We start from the raw sequence: 20,107 nt of genomic DNA, 5'->3' as shown, positions 1-20,107 counted from the left end.
TCCATCTCGATATATACCCTGTAATCCTCTGCGGCATTTACATTTCCGGGGTTTTCATACGTCTTCTAGTTTCTGATGTTCCAGGTCTTGTCTCATCTGTGTATAACTAGTCTTACTATTGTTTTTATATTCTTGCCGTTACACCTTTTCCTACATCTTTGCTGTTCCAAACTGTATCATTTAACAGTTTCAAGAAGGGCCTCAGTCGCCCTGGTTGGGGCGGCTGGACGGCTGCTCTCAACACATTTGCCGACAAGTGCAGCATTGTAACTATAAATGCAATAAACTCATTTGTTGTGTCATTTGAATTGATTAAATCTGCTTTAAGTATTCGTAAAAGGTAGATTATGAGATAGTAAAAATAGCATATATTCAAACACTTTTATATTGAAAAAGAAATTGTACACACCGTTCTTACACACAATTTGTCTGAGTGTTGTTTGTTTTAAAACACTCAAGCGTGTAAAGAGCCACATGGCAATTTGGGCACCACCAGACCTTTTCGTTTCGGCACGTTTTCCCATCTTCCTGTTAGACGAAAGTAATATGGACGCAACACAGAGCAGCGACATACAAGGTGCTATATTCGAGTACGGAATAATTCAAACACTACGTGATAGCACAATGCAGAGGCGCTTCCTTGTGCTGTCTACATGGCTACCGACAGAGGGAAGGAAGCACAGTGTCAACTACGAAGTTTTACGCGTTGCACGAGAAAGGCTCGGGCGCCGTCCACTTGGCTAACTATCGTTTCACGGCTCTTACTCGGGTTCCGGCAAGTTTAAAAAGAGGGGGAGAGAGAGGGAGATGTATACAAGATAAACCTCTTCCCCCGAAAATTTCTCTTGTTCATACCTCCTCTGTGTTACCACAGATGACGTGTCACTGATCTCATTTGTTCTAAGATGTCAGTAGACGCGAGGTGCCTATTTGCTTCCACCGCCCTGGGTGGTATGCATAAGTTCTAACAAATGTTCACCAGCTTGCAGTTCTCTATAGTTGTTATCGTCCCCTGCGCAAAGAACAGCACGTAAATCGTGAATCCGTTATCTTGAGGCTGTAGTAAACGAACTGATATTGTATGAATAATAAAATTTTCAGTTAGTTTGTTTATACGGGATGCCACTCCCTTTTTTATTAGCAGGATGCGAGAAACTGCACAATTGTATGCCACTTAATGTATCACAAATAATTTCCTTTCTTCACACTTTTATACAAAATAAACAAAACAATGAACTGCGTATTTGCGTAATTACTATCAGATGGTTCTCAGTTATATATACAAATAACTAGAGCTAGCTAATTAAGACCTTAACCGATACCAACCAAGGCAGAACAAATGTCTGTCTTCCGAGAGGCCGGGATATCTCCGATCTGACAGCCGAACCACTTCACCCGCCATCCAAGTTAGGCGCGATCCGATCTCCGAAATGCTTCGTCTGCCTATCATTTATCAGCTGTTCACTGTGTTACTGGTAATTAACACTTGAAATAGTGGAATGATAGCCTGCTATTCAGGGATGCTTTTACATGAAATGCAAGTAAATAGATTGTTTATTTTTTGTAATATTAATAAGAGAACATCATTTTGGGGCGCAACTTCCTCATGCAGCAGCCAATCTCGGAGAAGGCTCACAATTTAGGCAGTATTTCTCATGATACCAGCACCGAAAAAACTATCTGTCATAGGCACCGCACACCACATTGCGTCGTCTTCGCACTGCTGCCTTGTCGCCTGCTCTAAGGATAGCTTCTTGTACCTGAATATGATGGTTGGAAAGCCAGAAATATTATAGGGTTCCGTCGCCAAAGTGCTAAACACCCTGCCACTTTGTTTGCTTTTGCTACTTGTTCTCTGACCTCCTTTTCGACATTTCCAGTGATGGACAATTCAATACCAAGGAATTTAAATGTCATTACCTGTTGAATAATTTTTCCATCTACTTACAGTTTGCACCTAAATGGTTCCGCATAAATGATCATATATTTCGTTTATTTGAGTGAATATGACTATTTTTGGGTACTTGGCTGCCACATTAAATACAGCGTGTTTAACGCTTTGTAGCATTTATTACGTTCAACTTACAATTATAAATAATACGTCAGATTAAGAAGAAACTCAAACGCTTTTGTTGGTATATCTGTGCGCAAAGAGTAGACTATGGAACGACCAATAGTGAACGAAGAAAGTGTTGAACGAGAGAGAGTGCTTACGCATAGCCTCAAGAAATCAGTTCGAAAGAGTAATCGTAAATTAGAACTTCCAGTGACTTCTGTGTGGAAACTTTTAAGAAGACGCCTACGACTACGTGCCTTTAGGTTGCACTTGTCACAAGTTCTAAAGTCTACAGGCTACGCTTTACGTGCCAAATGCAGTGGGCAAAACCTCGTTCCAACTGTGTAAATATTGGCAGACCAGACCACTGCTCCCTGTCTCCCGACCTGTTGCAGGCGACAGTCATTGTGGCAAAACTGTGTCACGTGACACACCTTAAGCAACGAGAAGTTTAAGCAGAGTATACAAATAACAATAACAATTACAAAATCACACGTAATAATAGTAAAGATGGTGATAATAAAATGGAGTCAATAGAAAAACAAATCTAATCAAGAGTAAGGGTCCCAAAGTGAAGTAATACTTAATGAGTACTAAACCAGGTAACTCATGCAGACTGCCCCAGCTAGGTGCACTGCTAAAAAGTAATAAAATGTTGCATTTTAGTTACTTTCTTATTCTTCACACTACGTGTTTCAGAAGGTATCTTCCATCTCGAGTTGTCTATAGATAAAATCTGTAGATTATTTTCAAAATTCAGTAGTTAGAGATTTCATCTAAACACAATTAAAGACGCAATGTAATTGCTGTAACTTTGGTGTCATAAATAAATCGACTCTGTAACAAAAGTAGGACGTTTTATTACTACTAATCCAGATTGCCACAGACGCGACCATTTCATCTACATCTCCATCTACATTTATACTCCGCAAGCCACCCAACGGTGTGTGGCGGGAGGCACTTAACGTGCCACTGTCATTACCTCCCATTCCTGTTTCAGTCGCGTATGGTTCGCGGGAAGAACGACTGCCGGAAAGCCCCCGCGCGCGCTCGAATCTCACTAATTTTACATTCGTGATCTTCTCGGGAGGTATAAGTAGGAGGAAGCAATATATTCGATACCTCATCCAGAAACGCACCCTCTCGAAACCTGGACAGCAAGCTACACCGCGATGCAGAGCGCCTCTCTTGCAGAGTCTGCCACTTGAGTTTGCTAAACATCTCCGTAACGCTATCACGCTTACCAAATAACCCTTTGACGAAACACACCGCTCTTCTTTGGATCTCCTCTGTCAACCCGACCTGGTACGGATCCCACACTGATGAGCAATACTCATGTATAGGTCGAACGAGTGTTTTGTAAGCCACCTCCTTTGTTGATGGACTACATTTTCTAAGGACACTCCCAATGAATCTCAACCTGGCACCCGCCTTATCAACAATTAATTTTATATGATCATTCCACTTCAAATCGTTCCGTACGCATACTCCCAGATATTTTCCAGAAGTAACTGCTACCAGTGTTTTTTCCGCTATCATATAATCATACAATAAAGGATCCTTCTTTCTATGTATTCGCGATACATTTCATTTGTCTATGTTAAGGGCCAGTTGCCACTCCCTGTACCAAGTGCCTATCCGCTGCAGATCTTCCTGCATTTCGCTACAATTTTCTAATGCTGCAACTTCTCTGTGTGCTACAGCATCATCCGCGAAAAGCCGCATAGAACTTCCGACAGTATCTACTAGGTCATTTATACATATTGTGAAAAGCAATTGTCCCATAACACTCCCCTGTGGCACGACAGAAGTTACTTTAACGTCTGTAGACGTCTCTCAATTGAGACCAACATGCTGTGTTCTGTTTGCTAAAAACTCTTCAACCCAGCCACACAGCTGGTGTGATATTCCGTAGACTCTTACTTTGTTTATCAGGCGACAGTGCGGAAGTGTATCGAACGCCTTCCGGAAGTCAAGAAAAATGGCATCTACCTGGGAACCTGTATCTAATACTTTCTGGGTCTCATGATCAAATAAAGGGAGTTGGGTCTCACACGATCGCTGTTTCCGGAATCCATGTTGATTCTTACTGAGTAGATTCTGGGTTTCTAGAAATGACATGATACGCGATCATGTTCTAAAATTCTGCAACAGATCAATGTCAGAGATATAGGCCTATAGTTTTGCGCATCTGCTCGACAACCCTTCTTGAAAACTGGAACTACCTGTGCTCTTTTCCAATCATTTCGAACCTTCCGTTCCTCTAGAGACTTGCGGTACACGGCTCTTAGAAGGGGGGCAAGTTCTTTCACGTACTCTGTGTAGAATCGAATTGGTATCCCGTCAGGTCCAGTGGACTTTCCTCTGTTGAGTGATTTCAGTTGCTTTTCTATTCCTTGGACACTTATTTCGATGTCAGCCACTTTTTCGTTCGTGCGAGGATTTAAGAAGGAACTGCAGTGCAGCTTGGGAAAAAGGTGTTTAGTATTTCAACTTTACGCCTGTCATCTTCTGTTTCAATGCCATTGTCATCCCAGAGCGTCTGATATGCTGTTTCGTTCCACTTACTGATTTCGTGTAAGATCAGAACTTCCTAGGATTTGCTGTCAAGTCGGTACACAGAGAGGGACATAAAATTTAGGAAATAGTAAAACTCTAGTGCATTAATCGACTTGCTAATTTGCACATGGCTTGTGGTAGCACTGCTTGCGTTCCTTTTCTTCCCGTTTGGCCGGTATTACACTATCAAATTTCTTTGTCCAAAATCTTTGTCCAATATCTTTGTCAAAGATATTTGATGGTGTAATAGGGACTTTGTCAAATGTCGTCCAATATTTGATCAAATCTAGGGCCTCGCTGTATATTTGATCAAAGAAACCGCTTGTCTTCTGTTCACTGCAATGTGACATGTTACCACATGGAGCGCTAGCATCGCTGCAGCGTACTGTCGTCTGTAGTGTTTTTATAACCATTGCCGGTAAATACAATTGGTATGTGCCGACAACTACAAAATTAATAGAGATGTCTGAAGCTGATGAGGCGCTTTACAACGCGAGGCACCCTGAATACAAAAATAGATTAAGAAGATTGGAGACCTAACCTGATCTAACCTAACCTAACCTAACATAACCCTCTCCTGTAGCAAGGAATGGGAGTGTTATAGTGAGCCTGTCTTCAGAAGATGTAGCAGTTCTTAAGTGAATATTGTGCTTTGTGATATGAGGATACACTTCATTGAGCACATACAGAAATGTTTGCTCATCCATTCTTAAGTAATTGATGTACGACTTGATGTCTTCCACTGTAAGCTCACGTAACAAGTTTTGTTGAATGCTTTTATCGTGTCGTCGTAAAACCCACGGCTTCGCCCAGATTAGATTAGTTTTTCGTTCCATAGATCCGTGCTGAGGAGAGCCTCGTGGATGTGGAACATGTCGATTTTTTTTAAGCTGGAATAACAATACTAATAGTATGAATAAATACAATACATCATTTGTTTCTATTAAAAATTTCGCCAATGGAGTAGAAGGAGTTGGCCACTAGTAAGTCTTTCAGGCTCCTTTTAAACTGATCTTTATTTCTAACTAAATTTTTTATGTTTCCTGGCAAATTACTGAAGATGAGTGTTCCTGAGTAGTGGACCCCTTTTTGAACTAAAGTAAGTTGGTTGGTTTGTGGGATTAAAGGGACCAGACTGCGATGGTCATCGGTCCCTTTTTCCAAATACTAAAAACACCCACAGAGAATAAAAACGAGTAACAGAATAGATCACAGACGCTTTTAAGTCCTTGTGCAGATCATTTTTGTTCCTGGTATTGTATGTAGTATGAACTGAGTTGTTTGTTGGAAAAAGAGATATATTATTTACGACAAATTTCATTAAGAAGTAAATATACTGAGAGGCAGTAGTTAGTATACCCAGTTCTTTGAAGAGGTTTCTGCAGGAGGTCTGTGAATTTACTCCACAAATTATACGTACTACACGCTTTTGGACCTTGAAAACTTGTTTGACTTCAAGATTTACCCCAAAATATCATCCCATATGACACTATGGAATGAAAGTATGCAAGCTTTTTCATTTTTATGTTTCCTATGTCTGCTAACACTCGAATTGCAAATACAGATTTGTTAAGGCCTTTCTGCAGTTCTGTGGTGCGCTCCTCCCAACTGAATTTATTATCAAGTTGTAATCCCAGGACTTTTAAGACTGTCAACCTCGTATGTATGGTTCCATTTTTTCCCCCACTTCTTTTCCGCATGTGCACACAATGCAATTGGAGTACGTAGAACTGCTGCGGTTGTAACATGTTGTTGTCAGCCATCTTGAACTTTGACGAAAAATTTGATGACAGTGTAATACCCCTTCTAGCGCTACGTCAAAGATCTTTGTCAAATATATTGGACGGAATATTGGATCACATCTTTGATCAAATCTTTGACAAAGAAATGTGATAGTGCAATACCGGCTTTTGAGTAACCCTAGTTGTGTGTTGTGTTGGCAGGCGTGACGGTGGTTCCCCCCGAGAAGTGCTCGCGGGCAGAGGGCGCCAGCTGCAGCCACCGCTGCGGCCGTGAGAACGAGCCAGTCTGCGGCAACGACGGCCGCACCTACCTCAACAGGTGTATGCTCCAGGTCGAGGTCTGCAGGTGAGGCAAGCCAGCACAGCGCAGCGCACCATGCATACAGGATGTCCACATTGAAGTTCCATCACTCCTATACGTTAATTACGTCCAAGTCGTTCCGGAGTTACCTATGCACCTGCAACAGTAGTGCTGTTCTGTAGTCAACAGCGTCATCAGCTAGCCGTCTGATAGCGCCGGGGGTCCTATCCGAGAAACTGTTTCCTGTACTGAGAACATTAGTGACTCTCACAATTATATTTGCTGTGGGTTCACAGTCTCGTAAAATTCTTTGAAAGACTTCATTTTCGCCATTGACTCTCCGGTTATTAAAAACCCACTCTTCCAATTTCAACCTTTTGCTCGTTTGTAAGTGGGTATGTATTATATTAGCGGTAAATAAAATGTGTGACTAGGGCCTCCCGTCGGGTAGACCGTTCGCCAGGTGCAAGTCTTCCTAGTCGATGCCACTTCGGTGACTTGCGCATCGATGGGGATGAAATGATGATGATTAGGACAACACATCACGCAGTCCCTGAGCGGAGAAAATCTCCTACCTAGCCAGGAATCGAACCCAGGTCCTTAGGATTGACGTTATGTCGCGCTGACCACTCAGCTACCGGGGGCGGACATATTACTGGTATATTTAGCCCGGTGTATATTGTTTGTAGCTTTTATCCACTTTAAAATGACCAAAAGGCTGAAATTGGAATAGTAGAATTTAATAAACATAGCCAATGTCGAAAATGAGGCTTTTAAAGAATTAGTGGTTGTATTGTACTTCCTTGAAATACATCCGCTCTTAGACGCAACTTTTTTTTCTGTAGAGCAGTTACTATCCAGTAGAACTCTGTTATTAAAACGTGCATAAAGCCATTCGCATATCTATGAAGATACTCCATATGCCCAAAGAGACTGAACTGCTAAGTTGCATGCATTTTACATCAATATCTAACTTTTCGATGGAGTCGATTATGGTGTTACACTCTGGATGATAAAGTCTACATCGTGTTCACTAATCGTAGTAGTCTTATGATCCGTATGTTCTTCCCAGTTATGCATCCTGTACCCCTCACATCACCATCTGTCTGATGGTCCCCAACTGTCCTGTTAAATATAATTTTCTTCAAGACTAAACCCAGTTACACTTGAGATTCGTTTTGTCAAAAGTGTCTGCATCTGGTACATGGTTTGTCTTAGGAGAACACTTTCAGAGGTCTATTATCGTATCTAAAGTTAATTAGTTTAGTGTTCCATGGAACTTTTCTGTGATTATTCTTAATTGTAGGAATAAGTCATTTCATATTGTTATACAAATATGACTACATGCTGATTATTTGCAAGGCAATATTTCCCTAATACAAATGTAAATCAGTTATTTCTCTCCACTACTTTTTACTTGTGTTATATATATTCATATAAAGCAGAGTGTATGTGTGTGTGTGTCTGGGATCTACTCCCAAACCCCTGGATCGATTTCAACCAAATTTCACACAGAAAGGGCACGCCTCACAAGTATCAGTACTGTGGGGTTTATAACCTCCCAGCTCCAATGGGAGCGGAAATATGGCCAAAAATGGTTTTTTTTTTTTGTCCCTGGCATACAGGATGCCGAGAAAATATGCATGCTGTGTGGAAACAATATTGGCCTGCCAAATAAATGTCCTTTGCAGGACAGCCTATATTTTAGGGGCAAGAATGGTTTTCCAGGCCCAAACATGCAGGCTGCCCTACATGGCAGGCTTGTTGTGTTCAAATTGTGCTGGGCTGCTTTGTCTAACTGCTTTGCATAGTGACCTCTATGTCAGAGGCAAATAAATGGTTTTCAAGCTCTTGATGTGTAGCCTGCCCTGCGTAACAGCCATGCTGCGAGTGTAGTATCAGTCTGCTTTATCGAACTGTATAACAGGGGCTACATGTGCATGGCAAGGGGCAGGTTGAAATGGATAGTAGAGGGGATGGACAGAGTGAGAGGGAGGAAGAAATGGACAGAGGGAAGGAGGGGGAGATGCCTGAGGGAGGTGGAAGGTGTAAAGTGGCAGTGGGTGGGTGAAAAAGGAAGAGGAGAGGCCGAAATGGAAAGAGAGAGGGAGAAAAGGATATGGTCAGAAGGCGAGGGAGGAAGATATGGTCAGAGAGGTGGAGTGGAATAAATGGACGAAGGGAGGGAGAGGAGGAGATGAATAGACAGAGGGAGTGAGGAGGAGGAGACAGGTAGAGATGGGAGGATGAAGTGGACAGACGGAGGAACGAACAGGTGGATGCAGAGAGGTGAAGGATGACGTTTGTCCAATATAGGTGCTGAACACATGCGTGGGCGAAGCCGTTGGAGAAGGGCTGGTATTACATAAATAGAATTGCAGTCGGCAACAGAAACCAAAACATTGCATTGAAACAAGCGTTCAGTTCATAGTGCTGTGGAATGTGGAAAAAACCGCAAATTGGCATTCATAAGAAGAAGAACAACACCAAAAATGCAACAGGAGCGTAATATGTAAGAAATTGTCCACGCAACCTGCCACTGATGATGCCTTGCAGAAAATAAAGGTGAAACGCGTATGGCACTAAAATTGTGTTTTATTCAGTTGCTGTCAGACGGTCGATAAGCAAAAATTATCAATATACCGTAATATTACACGCAACTGAGGAAGGTAGGACTGCAAAAGTTTAAGATGTGAATTTACTGCCTTCTGATACGTCTTGCCAAGTGGTTCGTTAAATAGCAGCTCCAGTTACTGAACGGCTTCGCGCCCTGGTACTTGACCTCTTTCTGGTATTCCCACGGAACAGCAACTTCCGCCTTGACGGCAGTCAAATGACTGAGCCGGCTCCGATATGAGCCTCCGGTACGCACACGTAGCTCTTTCGAAACTTGCCTCACGAGGAGATTCACTTTATTTATCACCGATACCACAGACTGCCGACTTGTAAATGCACTCCGCAATGCCTCCTCCGTCCCCGGGGGCACTAAACTGACATCCTCCATGCTACAAGGACTGCCGGCCGTCCCCTGATTTCGCGAGCTCCGAAACTGTTTTCCTCAATTATTCCAACACTCAGGCCTCTCGGATAATTAGCCTCGAAGACGGAATTCAAACACTGCCACTGGCCATTTCCAGTTCTCAGTAAGAGCTGCTTCCTGCCAAGACCTTTGAAGTTGATTTCCCACGGCTGCTGCCAGTCCATCGGCTATCCTGCGGAAATCCCTCGACCTCGCAAACGGCGCGGTCGGTCCAGTCCGCTTCACGTTTAGCTGACAGGACGAAAGCTTCCTGCCCCGGATGCCGGGAATTGACTCGAAGTCTGGCTTACACAGTAGCTACTGGGCGAGCGCGCATGCGCAACCAGGACTATCAGACCAATTGTGTGATTGGATTGAAGAGTTCCTAGATAACAGAACACAGCATGTCATTCTCAATGGAGAGAGGTCTTCCGAAGTAAGAGCGATTTCAGGTGTGCCGCAGGGGAGTGTCGTAGGACCGTTGCTATTCACAATATACATAAATGACCTTGTGGATGACATCGGAAGTTCACTGAGACTTTTTGCGGATGATGTTGTGGTATGTCGAGAAGTTGTAACAATGGAAGATTGTACTGAAATGCAGGAGGATCTGCAGCGAATTGACGCATGGTGCAGAGAATGGCAATTGAATCTCAATGTAGACAAGTGTAATGTGTTGCGAATACATAGAAAGATAGATCCCTTATCATTTAGCTACAATATAGCAGGTCAGCAACTGGAAGCAGTTAATTCCATAAATTATCTGGGAGTATGCTTTAGGAGTGATTTAAAATGGAATGATCATATAAAGTTGATCGTCGGTAAAACAGATGCCAGACTGAGATTCATTGGAAGAATCCTAAGGAAATGCAATCCGAAAACAAGAGAAGTAGGTTACAGTACGCTTGTTCGGCCACTGCTTGAATAGTGGTCAGCAGTGTGGGATCCGTACCAGATAGGGTTGATAGAAGAGATAGAGAAGAAGAAGATCTAACGGAGAGCAGCGCGCTTAGTTACAGGATCATTTAGTAATAGCGAAAGCGTTACGGAGATGATAGATAAACTCTAGTGGAAGACTCTGCAGGAGAGACGCTCAGTAGCTCGGTACGGGCTTTTGGTGAAGTTTCGAGAACATACCTTCACCGAGGAGTCAAGCAGTATATTGCGCCCTCCTACGTATATCTCGCGAAGAGACCATGAGGATAAAATCAGAGAGATTAGAGCCCACACAGAGGCATACCGACAATCCTTCTTTCCACGAACAATGCGAGACTGGAATAGAAGGGAGAACCGATAGAGGTACTCAAGGTACCCTCCGCCACACGCCGTCAGGTGGCTTGCGGAGTATGGATGTAGATGTAGATGTAGAAGTGATGTCCTACGACTTGGTTTACATTTACTCGCTTTTTCCTCTCCATTACCATTCTTCCTTTGTGTCACTGCAACTTTACTGACCTGATTCGTGTTCCTCGATAGTCTTTTTCTTTATAAAGTTCGTTCGTCGATTGAGAAATAAACTCTAAAACAATTTCAAAAAAGGCACCACGGAGGAATTATCCGAATGGGATGAAAATCGTTAGATGTGGTGTACATGTACAGACAAACAAATTATTACAATTTCATAAAATTTGGATGATTTATTCAAGAGAAAGAGCTTCACAAATTGAGCAAGTCAATAACGCGTTGGTCCACCTATGGCTTCTATCGGAAGCATGGCATCGATTGAGAGTTGTTCGACATCCTCCTAAGGAATATCGTGCCAAGTTCTCTCCAATTGGCGCATTAGATTGTCAAAATCCCGAGCTGCTTGGGGAGTCCTTCCCGTAATGCTCCAAAAGTTCTCAGTTGGGGAGAGTTCTGGCGACCTAGCTGGCCAAGGTAGGATTTGGCAAGCACAGTAGAAACTATCGCCGTGTGCGGGCGGCTATAATTTTGTTGAAATTTAAGCTCAGGGTGGCTTGCCGTGAAGGGTAATAAACCGGGGCGTTGAATATCCTCGATGTACAGCTGTGCAGCAAGGGTACCGGAAATGACAACCAGAGAGACCCCGCTATGAAAAGAAATGGCACCCCGGACCATCACTCATGATTGTCCGTCCTTATGGCGGAGGACAGTAAGGTTGGTATACCACCGTTGTCAGACGCGTCCGCAGCTCGTGGTCCAGCGGTCGCGTTCTCGCTTCCAGAGCCCGGAGTACTGGTTCGATTCTCGGCGGGGTCAGAGATTTTCACCTGCCTCGAGATGACTGGATGTTTGTGTTGTCCTCATCATTTCATTATCATTCCTGAGAGTGGCGAGATCGGACTGAGCAAAGGTTGGGAATTTGTACGGGTGCTGCTAACTGCCGAGCTGAGCGCCCCCCAAACCAAACATCATCGTCATCGTCGTCGTCAGAGGCGTCTCCAGACCCGTCTTCGCTGGGCACTGAATCACAGTTCAAGCGGGACTCATCACTGATAACTATTCTACTCCAGTCAATGAGATTCCCGGCCAAAGACGGGTCTAGAGACGCTCCAGACTGCGGTGGAATGACTATTTCGTTAAAAGATCTCTTTTCAACTGCCACCCCTTTTCGTTTTCATTTCCGTGACACTTTCTCCCCATTCCGCGATAATATAAAACGAGCTGGCCTTCTTTGAAGTTTCTCGGTGTCCTGTGTCAGTTCTGTCTGGTAAGGATCCCATACCACACAGCAATACTGACTAATTATAAACTCCGTATTCTTCAGCAGTGCATACGAAGGTTTTACGGTATGGGTCAAAGTTTTAGCGTGCAATAAGATTTACAAAAGCCGTCAATATTTTCCTAGAACTCAAACTTTGTAACTGAAATATTTCGTAAACTATCTTAGGAGTATTGTACACTTTTGTAACGAAAAAAATTAGGGCTCCAAGACTGCGACACTGGTTACTTCAAAGGATTACATTTAAAGATTCGAAAATTCTGGAATACATACAACGACAACAATTTGAATTAAACAGGTAAGGTATGTTAATTCTAAAGTAAACAGTCGTTAGTGGGATTTGGAGCACACATGGTTTTTATAAATCGAAAATTTCGAGTAAATAATATATTCCTCAATAAAATATTTATACTGTTATTACCAGCAGCCTGTAAATTATACACTGAAGAATAAAGATTTTAAAAATACAGCTTGCATGATGATTTGGAGAGTTCATATATTCACATTACATGTATTTCATATGGAACAGAAAGCACAAAAGAAAGAGCAAAATCATATTCACGCTAGGAATGGTACTACTGGAACTGAACCTACTCTCCACCCAGCTATGTTCCAACATTTCTACACTGTGCTACAGGATTAAATGATCACTTTTTCGAAACCTCATAACAGTATTCCATTGCAATGCAGGAGTTTGAAATTTGATTCATAGGTGCTTACAACTGTCCTCTGTAATGGTGCAAAAGCATGGGACCCTGCGACATCACCCTCAAGATGGACGACGCTTCAGACAGCAAGGCGTCGACACAAGGGAAAAGAAGGCCAGAGTGAGAAGTTCATTGCATCAGAGGGGCGCGAAGAAGGTTGCCCATCTACAGGCACCTAGAGCTACTTTGCAGGTCTTCACTGTAAAGGCACATTTTTAAAATTCTCAATAAATGTGCGCAGGTGCCACTGAGGGTACTGCCGATCTATGGGGTCTTAAAGGGACTCTTCACCATTGTATTCGTGCACTTGTCAATGCCGCTTTCCTTTGTGATCATGCCACAGGAGGGCGTGAAACGGGAGAGCTAAAAAAGCATAAGCACAGTTAGCTGCTTCAGATCACGTTCAAATTTCGTCGAATGATTTTGAATTGTCCCTTGTGGTTGCAACCCATACATGAGAGCAAAAATTGGGGTAGCGGCCCACCAATGGGGTGCGATCACGTTCAATGCCGATGCAGCCTCGCAGTATCCTCAGAGAGGGGCTGAAACATCAGGGCACGGCAGCAGCGTCAAAGACTGTCAAGAACGACATCCTGTTGCGCACCGCACTGAGAACTGTCGTTCGGACCGCGAAATATACGGGAATCGAGGCCCCACGGAAAGCGGTGGTTTCATTGACGACCCTTATGCCGCACATTCTGAGGCCTTGTCGTGTCGATTGTGAGCGGCGATCTGTTTGAAATGTTTCCCTCTGTCACCTACACTCCTGGAAATTGAAATAAGAACACCGTGAATTCATTGTCCCAGGAAGGGGAAACTTTATTGACAGATTCCTGGGGTCAGATACATCACATGATCGCACTGACAGAACCACAGGCACATAGACACAGGCAACAGAGCATGCACAATGTCGGCACTAGTACAGTGTATATCCACCTTTCGCAGCAATGCAGGCTGCTATTCTCCCATGGAGACGATCGTAGAGATGCTGGATGTAGTCCTGTGGAACGGCTTGCCATGCCATTTCCACCTGGCGCCTCAGTTGGACCAGCGTTCGTGCTGGACGTGCAGACCGCGTGAGACGACGCTTCATCCAGTCCCAAACATGCTCAATGGGGGACAGATCCGGAGATCTTGCTGGCCAGGGTAGTTGACTTACACCTTCTAGAGCACGTTGGGTGGCACGGGATACATGCGGACGTGCATTGTCCTGTTGGAACAGCAAGTTCCCTTGCCGGTCTAGGAATGGTAGAACGATGGGTTCGATGACGGTTTGGATGTACCGTGCACTATTCAGTGTCCCCTCGACGATCACCAGTGGTGTACGGCCAGTGTAGGAGATCGCTCCCCACACCATGATGCCGGGTGTTGGCCCTGTGTGCCTCGGTCGTATGCAGTCCTGATTGTGGCGCTCACCTGCACGGCGCCAAACACGCATACGACCATCATTGGCACCAAGGCAGAAGCGACTCTCATCGCTGAAGACGACACGTCTCCATTCGTCCCTCCATTCACGCCTGTCGCGACACCACTGGAGGCGGGCTGCACGATGTTGGGGCGTGAGCGGAAGGCGGCCTAACGGTGTGCGGGACCGTAGCCCAGCTTCATGGAGACGGTTGCGAATGGTCCTCGCCGATACCCCAGGAGCAACAGTGTCCCTAATTTGCTGGGAAGTGGCGGTGCGGTCCCCTACGGCACTGCGTAGGATCCTACGGTCTTTGCGTGCATCCGTGCGTCGCTGCGGTCCGGTCCCAGGTCGACGGGCACGTGCACCTTCCGCCGACCACTGGCGACAACATCGATGTACTGTGGAGACCTCACGCCCCACGTGTTGAGCAATTCGGCGGTACGTCCACCCGGCCTCCCGCATGCCCACTATACGCCCTCGCTCAAAGTCCGTCAACTGCACATACGGTTCACGTCCACGCTGTCGCGGCATGCTACCAGTGTTAAAGACTGCGATGGAGCTCCGTATGCCACGGCAAACTGGCTGACACTGACGGCGGCGGTGCACAAATGCTGCGCAGCTAGCGTCATTCGACGGCCAACACCGCGGTTCCTGGTGTGTCCGCTGTGCCGTGCGTGTGATCATTGCTTGTACAGCCCTCTCGCAGTGTCCGGAGCAAGTATGGTGGGTCTGACACACCGCTGTCAATGTGTTCTTTATTCCATTTCCAGGAGTGTATAAGAATCCCGCGTGGTTTCAACACTGGCCGTCGCGGTTCTGGCCGTCATCGCAGAGGCGTCAAAAGAAGGGGTGATATGTGGGTAAGAGGGGGTGTGATGATCATACCGTGGGGTGACACGTCGACCTTGGCGTTTTCACCAGAACTATGGTGAAATCTGGTGCCAATGTGACATCATTAACTCATCTTACACGTCACGTGAACCTGTGAGCTCTGGCCGTTGTTTTTCTCTTGCTTCGTGAAGCGCCGCCTAGCAGCCCGAGGGTGACAGTGCGGGGCGCCATGCTTTTGCATCATTACACAGGAAGGTTGTAGGCTCGTAATTACAACCATCGTGATGTGTCATATCACTAACTCTTCTTTTCAAGGACTCTCAAAATAATTTAAATATCCTGTCCAGAGCAATTGAAAGTGAAGTAACACTTCATCAAAGTGGTTTTTATGCCATAAAAATTAGCTACTCTTATCAGTAACCGGTATTAAGAAAACAGATTTAACACACAGTTTTAACTGAAATTCAGCTATCATAAACATTGATTCCACTCGTGTAGTCAAAGATCGCAGACGGGCTGCGTCTTACTACCCGAAGTCGCAGAAACCGTGCCGACCTAACACAGGAGAACAGACCTGGCGGAGTCGGCGTCGACACCTCCCCTCCCGTGACTGTGGGCAGGCTACCGTTCGTCTAAACACCTCCGACGCTCTCCTCTATCGGCACGGAGCGGTCGTCAGACCGAGTGAGGATTTCTGGTGCACCCATCGCAGCATTCCGCCCAAGGAGATGGCGCGCGCCTCTCTGCGTCTCCTAGTGGTGCAGGTCTCTGCCGTTCTCTATCTCGCCTAACACTTACGGATGAAGGATTAACTGCAGTTAATCGATTAACCGTAATTATTCCGGTAATAATTTACTGGTATTCTGATATCTACACTGAAGCGCCAAAGAAACTGGTACAGGCATGCGTATTCAAATACAGAGGTTGTAAGCAGGCAGAATACGGCGATGAAGACGGCAACGCCTCAACAAGTGTCTGGCGCAGTCGTTAAATCGGTTATTGCTGCTACAACGGCAGGTTATCAAGATTTAAGTGTTTGAACGTGGTGTTATGGTCGGCGCACGAGCGGTGGGACACAGCATCTCCGAGGTAGCGATGAAGCGCCGATTTTCCCATACGACCATTTCACGAGTGTACTGTGAATATCGGGAATCAGGTAAAACATCAAATCTGCGACATTGCTGCGGCCGGGAAAAGATCCTGCAGAAACAGGAGCAACGACGACTGAAGAGAATCGTTCAACGTGACGGAAGTGCAACCATTCCGCAAATTGCTGCAGATTTCAGTGCTGGGCCATCAACAAGCGTCAGCGTGCGAACCTTTCAACGAAACGTCACCGATATGGGCTTTAGGAGCCGAAGGCCCAATCGTGTATCCTTGATGACTGCACGACACAAAGCTTTACGCCTCACTTGGGCCCGTCAACACCGACATTGGACTGTTGACGACTGAAAACATGTTGCCTGACCGGACGAGTCTTGTTTCAAATTTTATCGAGCGGATGGACGTGTACGGGTATGGAGACAACCTCATGAATCCATGGACCCTGCATGTCAGCAGGGGACTGTTCAAGCTGGCGGAGGCTCTTTAATGGTGTGGGGCGTGTACAGGTGGAGTGATATGCGACCCCCGATACCTCTAGATACCACTGTGATAAGTGACAAGTACATAAGCATCATGTCCGGTCACCTGCATCCATTCGTGTCCATTGTGCATTCCGACGTACTTGGCCAATTCCAGCAGGACAATGCGACACCCCACGCGTTCAGAATTGCTACAGAGTAGCTCCAGGACCACCCTCCTGAGTTTAAACACTTCCGCTGACCACCAAATTCCCCAGACATGTATGTTACTGGGATGCCTTGCAACGTGCTGTTCAAAAGAGATCTCCACCCTCTTGTACTCTTATGGATGTATGGACAACCCTGCAGGATTCATGCTGTCATTTCCCTCCAGCACTGCTTCATACATTAGTCCATGCCACGTATGGACAACCCTGCAGGATTCATGCTATCATTTCCCTCCAGCACTGCTTCACACATGAGTCCATGCCACGTATGGACGACCCTGCAGGATTCATGCTATCATTTCCCTCCAGCACTGCTTCATACATTAGTCCATGCCACGTATGGACAACCCTGCAGGATTCATGCTATCATTTCCCTCCAGCACTGCTTCACACATGAGTCCATGCCACGTATGGACGACCCTGCAGGATTCATGCTATCATTTCCCTCCAGCACTGCTTCACACATGAGTCCATGCCACGTATGGACGACCCTGCAGGATTCATGCTATCATTTCCCTCCAGCACTGCTTCACACATGAGTCCATGCCACGTATGGACAACCCTGCAGGATTCATGCTATCATTTCCCTCCAGCACTGCCTCACACATGAGTCCATGCCACGTATGGACAACCCTGCAGGACTCATGCTATCATTTCCCTCCAGCACTGCTTCATACATTAGTCCATGCCACGTATGGACGACCCTGCAGGATTCATGCTATCATTTCCCTCCAGCACTGCCTCACACATGAGTCCATGCCACGTATGGACGACCCTGCAGGATTCATGCTATCATTTCCCTCCAGCACTGCTTCATACATTAGTCCATGCCACGTATGGACGACCCTGCAGGATTCATGCTATCATTTCCCTCCAGCACTGCTTCATACATTAGTCCATGCCACGTATGGACGACCCTGCAGGATTCATGCTATCATTTCCCTCCAGCACTGCTTCACACATGAGTCCATGCCACGTATGGACAACCCTGCAGGATTCATGCTATCATTTCCCTCCAGCACTGCTTCATACATTAGTCCATGCCACGTATGGACGACCCTGCAGGATTCATGCTATCATTTCCCTCCAACACTGCTTCATACATTAGTCCATGCCACGTATGGACGACCCTGCAGGATTCAGGCTATCATTTCCCTCCAGCACTGCTTCACACATGATTCCATGCCACGTATGGACAACCCTGCAGGATTCATGCTATCATTTCCCTCCAGCACTGCTTCACACATGAGTCCATGCCACGTATGGACAACCCTGCAGGACTCATGCTATCATTTCCCTCCAGCACTGCTTCATACATTAGTCCATGCCACGTATGGACGACCCTGCAGGATTCATGCTATCATTTCCCTCCAGCACTGCTTCATACATTAGTCCATGCCACGTATGGACGACCCTGCAGGATTCATGCTATCATTTCCCTCCAGCACTGCTTCATACATTAGTCCATGCCACGTATGGACGACCCTGCAGGATTCATGCTATCATTTCCCTCCAGCACTGCTTCATACATTAGTCCATGCCACGTATGGACGACCCTGCAGGATTCATGCTATCATTTCCCTCCAGCACTGCTTCATACATTAGTCCATGCCACGTATGGACAACCCTGCAGGATTCATGCTATCATTTCCCTCCAGCACTGCTTCATACATTAGTCCATGCCACGTATGGACAACCCTGCAGGATTCATGCTATCATTTCCCTCCAGCACTGCTTCACACATGAGTCCATGCCACGTATGGACAACCCGGCAGGATTCATGCTATCATTTCCCTCCAGCACTGCTTCACACATGAGTCCATGCCACGTATGGACAACCCTGCAGGACTCATGCTATCATTTCCCTCCAGCACTGCTTCATACATTAGTCCATGCCACGTATGGACGACCCTGCAGGAGTCATGCTATCATTTCCCTCCAGCACTGCTTCATACATTAGTCCATGCCACATATGGACGACCCTGCAGGATTCATGCTATCATTTCCCTCCAGCACTGCTTCATACATTAGTCCATGCCACGTATGGACGACCCTGCAGGATTCATGCTATCATTTCCCTCCAGCACTGCTTCATACATTAGTCCATGCCACGTACGGAAGACCCTGCAGGATTCATGCTATCATTTCCCTCCAGCACTGCTTCATACATTAGTCCATGCCACGTATGGACGACCCTGCAGGATTCATGCTATCATTTCCCTCCAGCACTGCTTCACACATGAGTCCATGCCACGTATGGACAACCCTGCAGGATTCATGCTATCATTTCCCTCCAGCACTGCTTCATACATTAGTCCATGCCACGTATGGACGACCCTGCAGGATTCATGCTATCATTTCCCTCCAGCACTGCTTCATACATTAGTCCATGCCACGTATGGACGACCCTGCAGGATTCATGCTATCATTTCCCTCCAGCACTGCTTCATACATTAGTCCATGCCACGTATGGACGACCCTGCAGGATTCATGCTATCATTTCCCTCCAGCACTGCTTCATACATTAGTCCATGCCACGTATGGACGACCCTGCAGGATTCATGCTATCATTTCCCTCCAGCACTGCTTCACACATGAGTCCATGACACGTATGGACGACCCTGCAGGATTCATGCTATCATTTCCCTCCAGCTCTGCTTCACACATGAGTCCATGCCACGTATGGACAACACTGCAGGATTCATGCTATCATTTCCCTCCAGCACTGCTTCACACATGAGTCCATGCCACGTATGGACAACCCTGCAGGACTCATGCTATCATTTCCCTCCAGCACTGCTTCATACATTAGTCCATGCCACTTATGGACGACCCTGCAGGATTCATGCTATTATTTCCCTCCAGCACTGCTTCACACATGAGTCCATGCCACGTATGGACGACCCTGCAGGATTCATGCTATCATTTCCCTCCAGCACTGCTTCATACATTAGTCCATGCCACGTATGGACGACCCTGCAGGATTCATGCTATCATTTCCCTCCAGCACTG

The 20,107-nt window shown here is 45.8% G+C and overlaps 1 protein-coding gene across 1 annotated transcript in view; it reads left to right on the top strand.

Annotated features, from left to right (window-relative positions):
• LOC126416386 (agrin) overlaps nt 1-20,107 on the top strand; it is a 354,777-nt gene that overhangs the window by 219,038 nt on the left and 115,632 nt on the right. Inside the window, exon 3 of the mRNA XM_050084069.1 lies at nt 6,559-6,703. Coding sequence (XP_049940026.1) covers nt 6,559-6,703 — 145 coding nt within the window. The remainder of the gene's footprint in view (nt 1-6,558; nt 6,704-20,107) is intronic.

This window comes from Schistocerca serialis, chromosome 8 (genome assembly GCF_023864345.2).
Source record: "Schistocerca serialis cubense isolate TAMUIC-IGC-003099 chromosome 8, iqSchSeri2.2, whole genome shotgun sequence".
NCBI lineage: Eukaryota > Metazoa > Arthropoda > Insecta > Orthoptera > Acrididae > Schistocerca > Schistocerca serialis.
This window is presented reverse-complemented; position numbering and strand designations above follow the sequence as displayed.